Raw genomic sequence first — 19,025 nt, 5'->3', positions numbered from 1 at the left:
AAGCATGAGTTCAACCAAAGAAAACATTATCTTGTACTTGGATTACCTTCTCATGTCAGGCATGGAAGGGGTTGCAGAAGCAAAAAAGAGGGAGAAAGGGTATGGGAAAGCAAAGACTGGGGCACGCACTGCATATTTGGCAAACACTTAGCACCAAGCCACTTAGAAAAGAGTGATGCTGCCAGGCAGACATCCAGTGCCTTTTTTCTTCTTTCACTAAATAGCTTGACAGGGATTTGTGCATCTCCTGTGCATATCCTCCACCAAATGTATGTACACATACACTGTGTACACAGGCATGGGCAGACTGTTGGCACTACAGCCCTGCGTGCGTGAAGACTGAGAACGTGTGCACACACATCTGGTAATGGGAATTCACACAGTGGAAGATTTGCATACTTATTTTGGCACAAATAGCTTCAACCCACCCTACCAGTAGCTGTGGCAGGACCACACCCACTTCTAGAAGCTGAACTTGGGATTTAACACAGTAAATCTAAAGATACAAGTTTTAGTCAAATAAAGGTGCAAACATGCAACAGAAAGCACCTACATATGCAACACTATCTACAGACATAATTCACGCTTTTCATTCTTCATACACTAATGTGGGTCAGAGACCACATGGCAGCATATTTTATTAAAAGTAATGTGCAAATAAGATGCATGATACCTGCAAACAGCATGAAGTTTCCATTTGTAAAAAGGTACAAGTAACAGTACAAAATTAGAATGCTTACTACTCATTTCAATAAACTGGAAGTCTGACATAGAAATACATATGCTGTATTATTTACACCGTTAATTTACAAAAGATATTATTTGCATAAAACAAAGCTATAAAATAATTAGAAATATAGTATTTTATAAGGAATGTTTTCCCTGTATAAAAAGTAGAGCATTTTGGCAATTATGCTTTATTTGAATAAAAATGCATTTATTTGTTCTGAATTCATAGCATCACATGGTTTCTTTCTTCCCTTCTTCCTTTCCTTATTCCCTTTTTAAATAAAATTCCACACTGAGGTAGTAGTATGTCAAAGTATTTCTTTGGTTCCAGAAATCAATGGTAGGTCCAAAAGGAGCTATGTTTCCAAATCACAGGACGGGAAAGTAGAAGTCCTAAAGTTTTCAAAGGACTGTTTGTGAGTATAAATGCTATTTTCTCCTCTAGAAACTGTCCTTTCCTTTCCATCTTCGTCTGCCTCTGCATCAAAGTCCAGCGAGGCATGAGGATTATTACGGGAGGTTTTTGGCTGGCAATTTGCTGGCTGTCTACAACTTGAAAGAGAGTCCAGCTGAGACCTCCATAAAGGCTTTCCAAATGTTCCTGAAAGACAATAACTGAGTAAGTACAGAAATACTGATGCTAACAGTTTTGTGTCTCACTAAGGGCTGCACATTAGAATGTAAGCCAAGGATTGACACAAGCAGAAGTTCATCAAAGTGAGGTTTTACTTAACTTTTACCCTTTAAAAGAAAACATCCATGTGATCACAGCATAAGGCAAGATTCTGCCACCTGAGACATTAAAAACATTTCCAAAATCAATGTATGGCCACACACATCTTCATCACTTCTGTTTTCAGGACTACTCCCATGCCCATTTTTCTTTGGAGAGGGTGGTGAGGGGGGGAGGTGGGCACACAGACCAAACTGCAAACATATGACAAGACACTTTCGAATGCAAAAGTCACAACGGTCTCCCTGCTTTGTTCTTCAGTGAACTAATGGCACATGAAATCTGCCATGCAGTACAGCAAAAACTAAAAAAAGAAAAAACCCAACATGCATAAGGTTACACAACATCCTCCCACTGTGCAGTGTGAATGCTAAAACAATCTTTTACTGGCTAGCATCTCCCATTAATAATAAAGGTCCCGCCAGCCAAATTCTCTATTCACACCTCTTCATCTCTTTGCCCGCATCTAGCTAGAACAGACGTAGCCCAAAGAGCATTTGGCATTTCACTTGAATCTTTATTAATAATTATCTTGGTTCACTAGCCAGAAAATAATTAGTGTGCCTGTCACTCTTCACCATTGGGAAGGTGTTAGCATCAACATCTCTGCAAAAAGGGCCTTCTCTTTTTTTCACTGAAGAAAGATACAGCCATCACAAGTCACAGTGTCTGTAAGTGACACGCAAAAGACTCATTTTCAGAGGACAATGTGCCACAGGCTGATTTTGAAGAACTCTGTTTTTATTAATAACACTACAATCATTAACAAATTTTGCACTCAAATAGCCATACTTCTAGTTTTGCTTAGTTGCTAGAAGCAGAGGTTTCAAGTAAAACTGTAATCTGAGAAGTTACTAAAAATGGATTTGGACAAGGTCCATATTTGCATCAATGATTTGCAGAGCAATTTTGCTCCTAACACAACATGAAAGGATGTTCCTCACAGCACCAAAGCTACAAAAGAATCCTGTATTAAAAAAAAAGAAAAGAAAAATCCAAGCTGTGAACTTTCTGGCTCACGCATCAACAGTGATGTTAACGCCAGCTGTCGTCTTCATTGTGATTATAGAGGCAAAAGGGGGCTGAATTTGAAGACGATGCTGAAGAAGTGAATCCACCACTAGAGACAAGAAATCTATCAAGACGTCTTCCACAGCCACCACCTCCAAGATCTAACCATAGGCTCTTTGAGTGAAGAGTGCTAATGATTATGAAGCATCCAAGGCAAGGTTGGGCGGTAGCTCAGAGACCTGACAGAAAAAAGTAGCTCTGCATAGATTTTTAGGGCTGAAAGGGGGAATACGAGCCCTCGAGCCTGCATTAACTCCTGGGTAGACCCACATACAATAGAACTACTTTCTGCAGGAGACGTGGAAAGCCCTATCTGCACAGTCCCACCACAGCAATAGTGGCAGACAGCCAGGAGGCCGTGTGTAGTCCCAGGGCCTCTGCCAGATGTCATGGCATCTGCAACGTTTTACAGTCCAAACATCTGGCTTTCGAAGGGGGAAAACTTCAGAGCTTGTACCTCCCTCCCCACCCCCTGAGAACAAAGACCCCAGTGATGCACATTCCCCCAGGTCCCCTCCATCAACCATGCTGACACACCAGCCGGGAGACAACCCACAGTACCAGGGCTGCACTGAGCGCTCAGCTGTCACAGGGATGAAAGCAGTATGTGGGTTTATATGCGTTTGAAACCAACCAACCAAACCAACCCCCAAAATTTAGGGAGCTTCAAAGGTAAAGCAACGCTCTTCTCCTTCCTCCCACCTCTCCCTGCAATCTGGATTAAAATTGTAAACCCGGAATTAAGCATCAGAACTCTTTTGCCATACACACCATGAGAAAAGAAGACAAAGGAGGGGTAGAGAGGGCATTTTGCCACAGTGCCTTACTTTGAAATAAAATAAAATGGTATTATGAGCACTTAAACGCTACTACAGAATTACCTATTGTAGGAGTGGGAAAGAAAAAGCTGAGAAATCAGTTTTGCTTAGTGTTGGAAGCAGGAAACGAGACAGCAAGAATACCAGCAGCTTAAATAAATGGTAAATAGTTCTGGCTCAGTGTGTTACACAGTATGTCCTCATATGCTGGGGTTCAAGTCTCCCCACCTGCCCTGAGCCCTCCTGGGGCCTTGCACACCTTTTGCCTGTCAGGCAAGACTTCTGGTATGCCTGAAGTTTGTTAAGCTGTATTTAAGTATCTGCCAGCTATATTAAGATAAAAGAGAAGTATCACACCACTGAAGAGATTTTCATGTAAGTGTGAGCTATTAAGATCTCCTGGTAATCTAAATATGCTCACTACGCAGTTTCATTGCAATCACTTTTCTGTTCCTGAACTTCAAACATTTGGGACTTTGGACCTAATGGTCCTCAGAAGTCAGGTTTCCCGAGAAGCAGAAGAGGGCTCACAGTTACACCCAGAGGTGAACCACCTCACTGGACTACCACGTTTGACCTAAGGACTCCTTTGATGTATGTCAGTTCTGCTTCTGACCAAGCCCCAAGCTGCTCCCTTTGCAACACAGGATAGGGCCCATCTCCTGGCTAACTCCCGGTAGGATCCAGAGGGCACCCTGAGTTCTGGGGCATCCAACTGTCCTCATGCACTGCAGTGGAGAGAGAGTGAGCCTATATGCACAGTTCAGTTGTGTGAGCCTTAAAAAATAGATACTGCAGTACTACAGGTTACTCAGGGAGGAAGAAAACAAGACAAGAACACATGCAAAACATCAAGGACAACTCTCAAACTGTCTTTCCTCAGCTACTTCCTGTCTCTCCTCTCCTTCTTTCTAAAGTATTTATATTCCACACGCTGTATTATCTTACTAAATTCACGGACACATGCAAAAAGAAGCCCATGCAAAATTGCACAGAATTAGTTTTTCCACAACGCTAGCTATATAAGCACTTAAAACACTACTACAGAATTACCTACTGTAGGAGTGGGAAAGAAAAAGCTGAGAAATCAGGTTTGCTTAGTGTTGGAAGTAGGAAACGAGACAGCAAGAATACCAGCAGCTTGAATAAAAACCAATAGCTAGAACATACCCATGAAAGTGCTGTTACTGATAATAGATGAGGGTTCCAAACTTCTGTTCAAATCAAATGTGTCCGAGTTCAGACTTTTGCTTTTTAGTCCAGTTCCTTCATTTTGAGTATAAGCGGAGTTAATCAATTTGCTGCTTGGAGCCTGCGTCCCAATAATGCCAACACACTGGTCAAAAGGATCTTCCAGTGGAGGTGAGTATTGATAGCATTCCTTTTTCTTTAAATATCCAGATTCATAAGGGTCCAGGCATGCTGTTCTTTGGTCAGGGCTGCAACCTAAAGAAAATGAAAAATTGTTTTTATATAGATTCATCATAGCACAAGATCAGATTAGGCCTGAAACGTTCACCCCCTCAACTTACTTGCACTGTATGCTTCAAAGGCCTCAGAGCCATACGTGTTTCCTTTTAAATACAAAGTCCCTGAAGTCCCCAGATAGTGGCAGAGGAACGGATCTGCAACACCCTCCAAGTCTGCTTCACTGCCGTTATCTAGATGGCAAATGCCTTAAAAATAAAACTGACGTGTCAGGATATGGTCTTTTCTTAAGCTTCAGCTTACAGTTTCTTGAGTAAGTTTTGTTAAGAACCCTGTCTGTTCAACTGAATTTCATAGAGTATTTGGAGCTTGCTTAAGTTTAACCTAACCTTTTGATGAGAATTCTAACTCTAGCAAGTGTTCAATTAATTAGCTTGACAGAGACTTCATTATACAGTCCCTGGATAACAGAACAAACCCAACCACAGGGTTCAGAACCAGAGACTCCCTTCCTCTAAAGCACTGGAAGCCAGGCTCATGCTCTGTCACACAGCCCCCTTTTGGAGCACAGAGTGCTAACAAGAAAGGCCCAGGTGGAAGAATCTGAGGGAAGTCACTGGCTGCTCTAACAGCTATACTGACTTTCAGCTCAATGGTTCCTGAAAGCTGTGGACATGGTCTGTGGCTCTTGCTCCACAAAAAAGCTGCTCCTCTCGCTACCCTACAAATGCACAATTATCTCACCACTGCTCCATTCCCACCTGCCCCCACTCCTGCCTATATCTCGACCCCAACCCCTTCCCAACAAGGTGCCTTTTCCTCCCTAACCCAGGTATGTTCTGGATTCTCAGGCGCCAGTATTGAGTACTGCAGCTTTTAACTTGCTGTCACCTTAAATCCTTTATTGACTCTGACCCTAATGACTTTTCTAACAGGAAAGTTTAATCAGTTATATTATACTAAAGTTACACTGGTATTACCATCCATGCCTACACTCTATTAAAAGGATCCTTTTCAAGCTATAACAGAGGAAGACATGCTGTTGTAATTCCTTTTTTACACTCTTGTTTTGGAAATGTGATCATCAGTTTAAATTTACCCTTGAAACTAGAGAAACACTTCATGATTTAAGCGAGGCCATAACGTCATTTGGATGAACAGAACCAAGTTTCCGTTATTATCTCGCTGAAGCAATCCCAAGCAATATATTTCACATCCTCTCTTAAACTTTAATGAAGATGTTTCTTTAGTGTTATTTCTATTAGTTAGAAAGACAATAGCCAAAATGCAGCTACTCAAGCAACATGGAAAATCTGCTTAACATTTTACACCTACCATTACTGTCCCTCTGCTGCAAGAAATACCCTCCCACAGAAGATGTGAGGAACTGATGATGACTGCCGTTTTCAGATGAACCATATCCATCCTGCCTTTCAGCCAGTGTCCCCTGGGATGACAGGTAACTTGGAATGTCAGCAGGCAAATTTGTTTCATCTGTGGGGAAGCAAAACACACAAAAAGCCATCAGCATACTTCAGAGTGCGTAGAAGCGTTTTTAAACCTGTCAGCAAAGTGCTGAAGGTAACAAGTAATTCACTCTTCTGACTGTGACTCAAAGCACACAAATGTTCCTACAATGAAGTCATTGCAAAGCAACCACAAGCATTTTTCTTCCTTTTCAAGGAAAACCTTCAGTTTACACACCTGTATTTGTGATGCTGCAATCTTCATTTCTCCTTCTGGTGTGGTAGATGATGACCACCCACACCAAGGAAGTGCCCACCACACAGCAAACCACAGCTATGATCACAATGCCAACTGTGGCCCATCCATCATCATCAAGTGATGGGGCAATGTTTTGAGGAGAATCACAGGTGGGAGTAGGAATTACATTAAGGCGGATGTTGCCTCGCTCCGTTCCAAGTGTATTAGACATTTCACAAGTGTACTTCCCAGCATCTTCTACATCTGTATCCACAATAATTAGTAACTGATTGCCTGCAGCAAAGAAATGTCTTTCCGTTACCACGAGAGGGCTGTCATCCTTAGTCCAGTTCAGTCGGGGCGGAGGGCTACCACCAGCAATACACTGCAAGACTGCAGTTTCACCTTTTGTTACAGTTCGATCCAGCAAAGGCCGCAAAAATGATGGTGTTTCTAAAAAGAAAGCATAAGCCTTATATTCTAAATGACCTTGCAAGAATGGGAACATGTCCCTTTCCTTCACAGCTCAAGAGGAAAAGCTAAATTAAATGCATCAGTAAGGTCTAATGAAGCTTACTCTCATTCTCAGAAAAAACACACTCCAGGAATTTAAACTTAGAGCCTACAGTTTACTTGTCAATTGATCAGACCTAGACGCTTGATTACCTTGGAAGGTAAAAAGGCCAAATCATACAGGCTCAAGATTACAAAGAACTACATTAAAAATGGTTAACAAAACATCAGGAAATTAAAAGTTAAACAAAATCTCCTGTCTCTAAACAAAAATAACAGCCCGCCCCACAACCCTCCCTTATATCAGACACTGTGTACACACTGAGAAACATAACTAACTTTTATTATTTTGCACCATAATAGTGACTGTGAGCTGGAGTACATATTTCTAATCTATTACTGTGTGTCAATACAAATTATTTCAGAATATTCTTATTTCTGTACAGCACTTTCATAACATTGCTATTTTTAATCAGCTGACAATTTAAAAGTGCTCAGCAATAGTTTTGGTCTTCAAGGAGATTATGCCATTAAGGATTCCCAATGTCTTACCTAGTACTGTTAACGTTGCGTTAGCTGAAATGCTTCCAGCAGTGTTTTGAGCTGTACAGCTATAAACGCCTGTATCCTCGATCTTTACGTCAACAATAAAGAATACGTCATCTTCAGGCATGACATGCATGCGTCTCTTACGCGCTGCAGGAAAATCTGTTCCACCATCTTTCTGCCAAGCAATCTGTGGGACGGGATGCCCAACTGCAGCACATTCCAAACGTGCCATTGCCCCAGCACGAATGGTTAAATCCATGGGGATCTTAGTAAATGAAGGCAGCACTAAAGGAAAGTTAGTGATACCAAAATGAATAAATGAAACATATTTTTCCCATATTGCACAGCATTTTCTTAACACCCTCCTTGGGCCTAAAAATGTCAGAGAAGCACACAACCTAGCCAGCAAAGAAAAAGGGAGGGAGCTGTGGAGTATGTGAGATGGCCTAGACCAAAACCTCATTTCTGCTAACAGCCTCCTACATGACCTTTCCATAGTACCTTGAAACAAGAGTATACTATTTACCTCCTGTGAAGAAAAGATTAATGTTTTTCCATCTTATTACATAGATTTTGTCAGAATTACTTCATATTGGGTATGTTATTTGGTTTTTCCTATACTATGGTTCAGCACAATGGGGCCAGATGTAAAACTGAACGGTGATCTTGGAAGCAGATATATTTTAAGAAATAATATCAGCTTATTAAGGGATCTTCTAAAAGAAAAGATTATGAGAATGGAAATAACTATGTTTATATATCTTGATTAAAAACATTCTACTTTAAGTCCACAAGCAAAAAGTAACATACTTACTGTTTACTGTAAGTTTGGCTTTGACAGAGTAGGATGAACCAAAATGATTTGAAATAACACACTGGTATTTCCCTTCATTACTGAATTCAACATTGCGCAGCCGAAGGATGGTAGTGTACTCCATCACTTCACCACCCTGTGCCCGGAGGTGTGCATAATTCTCCATTTCAGCATCCTGCAGTAATTCATTGTCTTTCTTCCATGCAAAAGTCATTGGGGAATCACTGCTGCTGGCTGCCGAACATACAAAACTCAAATTGGAGCCTTTGATTGCTGACTGGGTTTCTGGCTGGACAGTGATCTGTGGTTTAGGAAAATCATCTGCACAGAAGGGAGAAAAAGTAACACAGAGGAAGAAAAGGGGGGGGAAAAAAAAAAAAAAACAACCAAAAACCAAGTATGTGAGGCCTGAGGACTCTTTTTAGAAAAAGTCTGTAAGCCTTGTTTTATAGGTTTGAAAGAAGAGTCAGATAAGTATTTATAAAATGGATACACAATACTTTTGTTTTAAATTTCGTTAGCCTTAGGGCATTTAAAGATGCCGTATTTATGAGTTTAGTGTGCCAAGTCATCTCTTATTGAAGAGAAAGCACATTTAAAGCAGATCGTATGTACGGTTTGTTCAACAGCAGCACTAAAGAGGAAAGAACTACCCCGTGACATCCGTAAGAACTATTCTAAATGTCAGTCATGAAGCCTACCCTTCATCTTCACAATACCTCAGGCTGCTGTGAGTTTTTCTTTATTGAAAGCATAGTTCTTCTGCCATCAGAAACTGCAAGTTAAAGTCACGGGTTTTCCCCATACCCACAAAAACCAATCACGTACAAAAGTCACTGTTCCAGTGATTTGTGGCTGTTTGGTCCACAAACACAGCAGTGCTGAAGGTCCCTTAAGCAGGGCAGCACACAAGACTTTCAAGAGGTTAGTTTCTGGAGGTCCCTTTACTATTGGAAAGTTACCTTCGAAGTGCCATATTGTGAGTTTACAGAATTAGTTGCCTTCTGAGCTATTTATTCTGTCAATTGTGTGTACACTGCAGGTACAAAAGGAGTGGGCAATTAAATGCTTGGCCTCCCAGAAGCAAAAGCCTTAGTGTATTCCCAACTTTCAAGATGTCTCCTACCTCCTGACAAAGACACAGGCCCAAACTTCACAGCGACTTCAGGAAAAGCTGCAGGCCCCAAACACTCCTTACTGCTGATCCTGCCTGCACTGCAGAGAGCCAGGTTTTACCTAGCCCCTTTGCCTGCTCACATCTCACTTGTTTGGGAACAACATACCAGGGTCAACGCGCTACTTCCTTGAGGAACCTCCACGCTGCGTGTTACAAAAGAAAATGAGATGTGCAGATAGCCTGAACTTGAGCTGCCTGCAGAACACTTCCAAGTCTGGAGCTGCACTCCAGCGACAGGGCAGCGTGGATCCTCTGATCTGGGACCCTCAGCGTGCACCCAGGCCGTGTGGTTTTACAATGTGGTTTAACAATCTCCCAGGCCGTGTGGTTTTCATGCTTCATGCCCATGCCTTAAGTCCTCCATGACAAACTATACCGTTTGCAAATTGAGTTGATACTTTCACTGACCTCATGCAGGGATAACTAAGTAAAGCACCGTAAATACTTAAACTAGCCTTGCGAAAGGACAGGAGAACGTATTTCATTCTGTTTTAGCTGTACCATCAATGGAATAATAAAATATTTTTAAATCTTAATTATTTGGCAGGAAGAGGGGATGAAAAGGTCACTCAAATAAGCAGATACTGCAGAATACAGAAGAACACTCTAGGATAAGACTGGCAATGTGTTTTGTCAGAATGGAGTACTTCGAGAGTGTATTTGAATACATGCCTCACAGAAATGTGCACACACATACATACACACAAATACATAAACACATATACACACAGATGCATACACTCTGAGAAATATATTTCTCATTTAATAGAATCCCTCTGACTACTATACGTAGAAGCCACTTGACTACTATGTAATAGAAAACAAGCTATTCATGACCTAGATGGTACTCTTTTAGCATCACTGTTAACCTGAAGTAATAAATACAGGTGAAAAAAGCATCTATTCTATTTTTCTTCCACAGTTATCTTTAGTACAGAAATGTCTCATGATTTGTTTCAGCTTGAAAGACATGATCTTAGGAAGCACAGATTACACAGATTATTTTTTTATTTTTTTTTTTTTTTTAGTTTCACAGTTATGGAACCCTTGCCTAACACGTGCTTTCTTTTAACAAATTTAGGATGACTCACTCCTAGCTGCTTTCAAAAATGTAACTTGGCATGATGTGGAGGATTTATACACTTACGTAAATTATACGTAATAGATTATTTTAATTTCAGACAGGACTTAGCACTCTCCTCTTGAAAATTCTATAAAAGCAAAACTGGCCATTGTAAACTTATAAGGCAAGGTATGTACACCCCAACGTCTAGTGATGGCACACTTTAAAGATTTAATGAACACTGAAACACTCGTTGACTGTATTGAGAGATTCTAGTTACTTCTACATCACAATTATTTTACGTGTTAAATGTAACAACTTACTCTTAGTACATCTCTTTTTGCTAATATATCTTAAAGGTTTTGAAATTAATTAATTAAAAGTGGCATTCAGCAGCTAAAAGAAAGATCACGATCCCCCGTGGTTTTAACAAATAAGAGATATATCTTTAAATCCCCCAATTTAATTTCTTGCCAGAATGAGCTTCTCATAAACAAGGATGTATACTTCACATATACTCCATTAGCTATTGAGTAATCTGTGATTTCCTGCACTATGTGAACTTCTCCTTTTCAGCAGTAGCTAGATTATGCACCACCTACTCATTTAAGATTAATATAGTAAACATTTGACTGCTAATAGGAAGGGAGAAAACAACATTTTTGTATACTTTTATATTCTGTGCCTGCTTACCCACTGAAAAAAGGGCATGAAATCTCATTAAATGAGTGGCAACAGTAAAAATTAAGCAGTCGTATTTGCTATGAGAGGAAAGTTATTGAGAAGACAAATATGGTTACTGTTTTGTCTCCAAAGCATATAAAGTTTGAATTTTCTTTTGTAAGAAAACTAAAATGTATACAACAAAAATATATGAAATCTAGTTAGCTTTTAATTTCCTGATATTTTCAAAGTTCGCATTTAATGTATCAGAGTACTTGCACATCTTTACTCTGAATGCTTAGCTTCACTTTGTTTTCAATAGCGAACATAACATAGGTGATAATCAGTGTTACTAAACACACATAGAGAAATTTCATTTTTAAGGTGGATGCTATCATCTCAAATTTTCAAGTCAAAGTAAAAATATTTTATTAGTATTTACTATCTAGCATACTGAAATACAACATATCAGTAGCGTAACTGTGGTAACTGCATGTTTCAAAATACAGTTTACATACAGGCAACAATTTACATGGTCCAAATAATTTTTAAAGTAGACAACAAGCACACATAAAAATGGTCAGAGCTGAGGCCAGTATGGCTATCTTACCTTCACATTTTCTCAGCTCTGGAACAACCTCAAGACTGATAAAGCATGAAAATAATTTACAAATCATCAAAACCAAAAATTGCATCCTCAGTTTGCCAAAATATGTCTCACTTAAAAGTGGCAGTTATCTAAACAATATCCATCTTTTGAATCTAGAGGCATATACATTTACCATCACAAACTATTGAGCTTTCCATTGCACGCTGTGCTATGTACTATGTAAGCAAGCTGTACGTGAAATAAAACTCAGAAAACCACCACTCCCCATCCTGTACAAAGCCACAAGCTTTGAGCATCTACATCACAGTTGGGAACAGAGAAGGAAATGGTAACAAATATTAAATCCTCTCCATTTTGTTAGAGAAATCAAAACATAGCAAAGAAACCACAACAAAAATCAATGCATTCAGCAAAATTTGTTCTATGGAATGAGGAATAGAGGCTATACTTACCACAGACAAACCCATCCAGGCTGACAGCAAAAATACTTCTCCCTTTTAGCAGCTGAGGATGGGCACAACTGGCATTTACAAAGCTCTGAAAGTTGTTCTCTGACATCCACTGTGGTAGCCATTTTAACTGGCAGTCACACAAGAGACTCGATGTGTTTAAATGCCTAAGAAAAAGCAATTACATTCAAAGCCTGTCTGCTTGTTTTTTTCTGTTTGTAACACAGATCTATATGACCACATCAGTAACAAAACTAAATTTTTAGGCTAAATCCATATATCACAAAAGAAAGACAGCAATATTATTTAGCTCAGATGTGGTGACACCATTGTCATGACTCCTACCATTCTACAAAGCAGACATGTTATCCTGAACTCCCAGCTTCTACTACGAATATGAGTATGGGCAGTCAGGCATGTTTGTAGTGTCTTGGGTACAAAACTACAGTCAGCAGTAGGACACACAGAATGGGCACGTAGGAGAATAGTCCAGAAGGGAGGCAATCTGGAAGCTAACATCAAAAAATTCTGAGACAATTTCATTCCCTCATTTCCATTTCAGTCAGAATTTATCTTGGAGAAGATATTTAAAAAGGGGAGTTGGGAGATGAAGAATAGTCAAGTGCTGAAATAACAAATGCAGAAATGGTTATCAGCTTATGTAACCTATGCGAATAGCTACATTCGCAGAAGGGGAAAAAATGAGGAAGCAAAGCGATATTCTGTGAAGCATCTAGAATCAGGAGTTGAAGCAGGAAGAGTTCTCAGCTTTGGATGAAAACTCAGAATCACCCTTTAAAAAGGTATTTAAAAACACAGTCAGTAATAAAATTCCTCTCTTCAAATCTTACCTGTTCTTGGAGGAAAAGCAAAAATAATTTATGGATCCAGGGAGAGAAATAGCTTCAAAGATAAATGAAGACATACAAATTCTTGATTTTTTTCTTGAAGAAAAGGAAGAGTGTCTCTGTGCTCTTTTTTCACACTAACATTGCATGGATAAAACCTAGGGATGCCAGCTCATCAGTTCACACTGAGATGAAACAGGTCATCTCTCACTGAAGTTCTAGGGGCATTCTTGCTATTCTTAGGAGGCAGAGAAAACACAGCATTTTTTGCCACCCTGATACAGTGGGTATCCGTCATATTATTTTCAGATTTACTCTCTAGGGGCTGCAGAATAAAATTACTAGATGGGAATTTATACTAAAGAATCTTACTTCTGGGAAAGTACTTTCTACCATCTGTCTACATCTTCCTCAGATATAATGGATGTCTACCAGGTGTTTCAAGAAAAGCACAGAAAAATACCCCCAACAAATCTTGAATAGTTATTTCATTGAAGTGTTCAGAGTCTGGTATCTTGTAGCATCTTACACGTCCTGGAACAGCATTAGCCAGTCATTTCATCACATTTGATCACTCTTCATAGGATCTGTATCAATCCCTAATTGTCAGCACTGTGCTCCCAACACTTCTCTTGTGCCAAAACTAGCAATTGCCCTGCAGATGGCTGAGTCAGTTCAGCAAACTAATCAAGCAACACAGCCAGATCCAACTCAAGGAAAAGGAAAGGCAGAAAACTCCTGGCTACGGGTAGAAGCATGGCTGCTGCTTTCTAAAAGCAGCTGCAGCTACACCAGTATATGGGTAACATCAAACCGAACTTTGAATGAACCGAATATTGTCCTGATACAAGAAAGAAATATTTTACAGTGTGAACAATCGTACACTGGAAAAACCTCCCCAGGGATGTGGTGGAGTCTCCAACACTGGAGGTTTTCAAGACACAACTGGAGAGGGTACTAGATAATCTTGCCTAGGCTCCCTTTTCCACAAAAGGTTGGACCAGATGACCTTTTGAGGTCCCTTCCAACCTGAGCTGTTCTATGAAATACACAAGGCTCCTCATTACTTTCTCTGTGGCACCCAACATGGAGTAATACCATAAGATGAAGTAGAGCCAGCTGCTAGGGTGATACTTGATAGAAGTCTGGAGAACACAAATTAAAAGCTCCAGACAAGCTTCCAGCAATTTCTACTCATAATGAGAGCAGCATCTTTTTGTTATTCTTAGTTTGTTGCCAGATTATCCACAGAGCAGCTCAGGACAACAGGTCTGACTAGAGAAGGCTTATATGAATAGAGGAGACATAAGATATATGCTCGAGGAAGAATTAGCTGTGCTCAAATCACAGGGAACAGTGACAGCATTTTTCTGCATTGATCAACAGAAGCAGCAGGTAAGAGGACATAAAACCTCCCAAAACTCACTAGAAGAATACACTCTTCTGAGTGACCGCTTCATGACTTCTCTGAAGATCTGCCCCTTTGCTGCTACAGGATAGAAGGACCCAATTACAAGCACTGACAACCAGGTCTTTACAAAAGAATTACAGCGCTGCATTTCACTGGTCCAGTAAGCTTTAGCTCAGTGATAGCACTGCTGATCTTATAGCACATTACATCAAAGTCTCCCTTATCTAATACCTATTAGAGATCAGCCAATTTAAAATAAGGACTCTAGACACCAAATGTAGCAGAAAATGAATGCCTCCTATCCTACACTATCTCACTTAAATACAGTCATCACATAAAAAACAAAAAAATCAAAACACTGACATACCCTTTTTACATGACTTCAGAGAGATTACAGTGGGAGTTTATCACTGCATCAGCCAACATCTTACAAGGCTTTTATTTATATACTTATATGGATTTATGTATTTAATAGAGGTGATGTCTTTAGATAGAAACTTACAATTCTTTGAGTTTCTTCATTTGTGAAAATGCATTTCCTTGAACTGACATAATTGCATTGTTACTTAGATCTCTAGGAAAAAAAAAAGAAAAACAACATTAGAGGCAGAAAGAGTAATTTATTAAACTGAATGTATTTAAGACTCAATAGTTTGCTACCCTAGTGATATACAAAGGATCCCCTAGCTCAAAAACTGAAGAGACAGGATTAAGGAGTTCTATAGCATGCCTAATACATAACACTTCCCGCATTAATTCCAAAATTCATATTCAGCATAACTCCAAAACAAAAGAACCTTCTCAATATCACAGTAACAACCAGGGTAAGTTTATTTCATTCAAAGTCATAAGTAAAGCTTGCTAGTCCTACTTTTATTTCAATTAGTATCAAAATTCACTTTTTCCAGTGTGGGGTTAAACGTGAATTTCTACTACTTACAAATGTTCAAGTGCATCCAAACCAGAAAATGCTTTCTTTGTAATGGATCGAATCCTGTTTCCTTGGAGTATCCTGAAAAATATAAGTACATGATGCAAAAAACATGCAGTAACATGGAAGCATTTTTTGAGCTGAACAATTGCATTTTAGGTATTTTATTTCTAAATTGTGACCAATATTCACAATTCAACCTTCCCCAATACAGCAAAATACCTCACCTCTAAAAGACACTCATTTGTTCCCCTTGAGTAAACATCTAGATTTTATAATGATTTCAGAAGACATTTAATGTGTACAGTTCAGTGATATGGATTATTCTAAATGTATACATATAAGTATCTTTTTATTTCATAGATATGCATTTGAAAATTTCAATGCAATGAAGCCACTTCCATTGGATGCTGCATTACTTTATCAAAGACCATCCCTGTCACTATGCCTTTGTCATATAATGCACTTATTACTTCCTATTATGTGAAAACCTCATTCTTTTGAGAAATGTTTCCATAAATAGCAGTAATATCTAAAATATTTCAGATTAGTTTGACTTGAAAAAATCTGGAATTTCTTTTATAGAAAAGGAATGTTTTATAGAGAACAAAATGGTAAGAGAGGAAAAAAAAAATCATCTCAGCTATGGAAAATAAAACATCATTAAGTGTTGGGCTTGTCCCTTGAAACACACACAACCTAAGCTATTTTTTTTTAGGGAATGATGAGATACAAATATTGTAGCAATACTCACAGCTTCCTAAGTTTATCTAAGCCAGAGAAGGCACCATTCATATCTTCAATAGTCCATGATATTTCATTGTTTTTCAGATCCCTGTTTAAGGGGGGAGAGGAAATCAAACCACAAGAGCTATTAAAACGAACAAGGTACATACTTCTTCAAGACCATGTATTATTTAAAATAAATTCTAAGATAGCTTTCTGGTAGGTTTGGTTTTGTTTGTTTGGGGGTTTTGTTTGTTTGTTTGTTTCTTTTTAAGAGCAGCTTTTCCTTATTAGCTATTTCATTTTAATTTTTAGTGAGAGACTTTGAAGACTATTAGTACTTTTTCCACTGATAATTAAGAAGATCACAAACCCAACAATTTTAAGAATCATTAGAAAACAAACCCACATCCCCCTACAAGGGTATTCAGATACAGGACTATCATAAGAGAAGGAGCATCACAGGAAGGGAAAGGATCAACTGTTGCCCCTTCGAAACAAAATACACTCATGCCTTTTTAAGTTCCTAATATTAACACACAGAGATTTATTAACAAGTGAATCATTTTTACATCATACACCATCCGCAACACTAGCTTAATTATCTGTGAAGCATAAACAGATTAGAGATTTGTGAAAAAACAGTGTGTCAGCAAAGAATCAACAGGGTAGGGCTAGAGGAGAAAAAAAAATCTAGGATAAAAAGTCTAACACTTAATTCCTAGACACCTTGCAAGTCTGACTTCCTCTCTTTATGATCTATATCTCTCTGTATACTTAAAAAACATAGCATACACCCCTCTGAACTGCACCTTTGCTACATGCACAAAGTGTGAATATGTGAGCAAACCCCTGACAGCAAAGTGTTAGCACCCTTTTCAAAGCCTAGAGGGAAAGGCAATCATTTCATTCATCTGGCTAACAGATGGGTCAATGGTACGCAATTGGAAGATTTTAATGAAGTGGAATATAAATTAGTTTACTTCTTTCTTCCCCTTCCCTTAAGAAATGCTATTTCAAAAAATGCTCAAATGCTTAAAGCAATTGCCCAGTCACGACAAGCATCAGCATCCATAGTAATAACAGTTTTGAGTTTTGTCTTATTTCCACCATCAGGGAAAACGTTGATTCAGTTAAGACAAAACTATGATCCAGATCCCTAAAGCTGTGGGTAGCAGTGCTGCCTGCTGCCTTTGAATGGAGACATGCCTTTCCCGTAACAATGTTACTTAAAGTTCATATCATAATTACCATCATCTATTGTGCACAGCCTTAACAAAAGAGGAAGTCCTCCCTCTCCCAACTATTCTGAAAAAACCCCCTACTGTAAGAAAAACACACGCTGATCTGGGAAAGTTAACAAAAGGTTCTTGTATATTTCATAAGGGGAAAAAAAAAAAGAAACTATAAACACGGAGGGTTTTTCTTGAGGTTTTTGACCTTAAAAATTGAGTTTGTCAACTTACAGAGTCTGTAGACTGGAAAGTCCCCGGAAGGCACAATCAGCAATGTAATTTACTTTGTTGTTTCCAATGTACAGTCCAACCAGCACGCTTAAACCAACGAAGCTTGAATCATCTAACCTTGCTAAGTGATTGAACGTCAAATCTCTGCAAATTCAAGGAAAAAACGTATTCTAATGTTTATCCTGCACTGCTTATTACTCAATTCAATCCAGGTGAATTTTCAGGTGGGGAGAAAGTTTTTTTCCCCCCTTACAACTATCACAAAACCTACTACACCATTTTTGACCACACAGCTTGCGTACTGTTTCCAACAATTCACAAATTACTGCAAAATTAATTTCTTTCATTTGAAAATGAGTGTTACAGCTTTAGTACAACTGCCACAGTGAAATGAAGCAGTCACGGTTGGCTTCAACTTCTTTCAACAAAATATAACTGTCTTACATACAAAAAAGTTATTGTCACCTTGGAAACTTTGTTATGAAAAATTCACAGATCAGTGGTAAGAAGCTCATGCTTTGGCATGTACCTGGCTTTCAAAACTGGAATAGAATAAAAGCTACTCACAGCTCACTGAGTTTCTGGCAAAATTCCCAGGCATCAGGACTGATCCTGTTGATGGCATTTTGGCTGAGATGGAGTTGCTGCAGCATCAGCAAGCCATAAAGCCAGCCTTTCGTTACCTCTGTTAAGTTGTTATGGTCCAGCTGCCTACAAACACACACAAACACATACAAACAGATAAAAGACATAAGGTTCAGAAACTCAACAGCGTGCATGTTTTGCCACAGGTCCACATCTGACTTCATGATACTGGCTAGATAGCTGCAGCCTCTATTTGCATTTAGAGTTGTATGCATGCATTCAGAAGGTGCTGTCCTACACACTCACCAATGACTGCTTGCTGCTTTTCAAACCACACTAGAACAATTTAATTCAAAAACATCTTTAAATTTTATCACGCAATTCTATTGATTTTGTGCAATTCTACTTAATATGTTATCAGAAAAAAGATGATACTTACAAGACTTCCATGTTGGTCAATCCCCAGAAAGCGCCATCCATGAGCCTAGTAACGCCATTTCTCTGCAGTTTTAATGATTTCAAAGCGGGAAGTCCTTGGAAAGTAAGCCCATCTATTTTTCTAATTTTGTTGCGATTCAGCTCCCTGCATCAATAAAATTTACAGTTACAGCAGAGTAAGTTCACCTGCATGCCAACAACCTTTCTTCCCTCTCTGGAAACAAACCTTATTTAAATGCTTTTCTTGCACATAAAACAACAGAGACAAGATGTAATAAAAATCAAACATTTTACTGTAA

General features: G+C 39.0%; 1 protein-coding gene across 1 annotated transcript in view; it reads right to left on the bottom strand.

The window, feature by feature from the left end:
- Positions 1 to 599: 599 nt before the first annotated feature.
- LRIG3 (leucine rich repeats and immunoglobulin like domains 3) overlaps positions 600 to 19,025 on the bottom strand; it is a 43,619-nt gene continuing 25,193 nt past the window's right edge. Inside the window, exons 6-19 of the mRNA XM_075059058.1 lie at positions 18,728 to 18,871; positions 18,271 to 18,414; positions 17,704 to 17,847; positions 16,266 to 16,346; positions 15,521 to 15,592; positions 15,083 to 15,154; positions 12,325 to 12,488; positions 8,360 to 8,680; positions 7,549 to 7,830; positions 6,484 to 6,936; positions 6,115 to 6,273; positions 4,884 to 5,027; positions 4,522 to 4,797; positions 600 to 1,330 (exon numbers count right to left, since the gene is read on the bottom strand). Coding sequence (XP_074915159.1) covers positions 1,086 to 1,330; positions 4,522 to 4,797; positions 4,884 to 5,027; positions 6,115 to 6,273; positions 6,484 to 6,936; positions 7,549 to 7,830; positions 8,360 to 8,680; positions 12,325 to 12,488; positions 15,083 to 15,154; positions 15,521 to 15,592; positions 16,266 to 16,346; positions 17,704 to 17,847; positions 18,271 to 18,414; positions 18,728 to 18,871 — 2,701 coding nt within the window. The 3' untranslated portion in view covers positions 600 to 1,085. The remainder of the gene's footprint in view (positions 1,331 to 4,521; positions 4,798 to 4,883; positions 5,028 to 6,114; positions 6,274 to 6,483; positions 6,937 to 7,548; positions 7,831 to 8,359; positions 8,681 to 12,324; positions 12,489 to 15,082; positions 15,155 to 15,520; positions 15,593 to 16,265; positions 16,347 to 17,703; positions 17,848 to 18,270; positions 18,415 to 18,727; positions 18,872 to 19,025) is intronic.

Source organism: Buteo buteo, chromosome 28 (assembly GCF_964188355.1).
Source record: "Buteo buteo chromosome 28, bButBut1.hap1.1, whole genome shotgun sequence".
Taxonomy (NCBI): Eukaryota; Metazoa; Chordata; class Aves; order Accipitriformes; family Accipitridae; genus Buteo; species Buteo buteo.
This window is presented reverse-complemented; position numbering and strand designations above follow the sequence as displayed.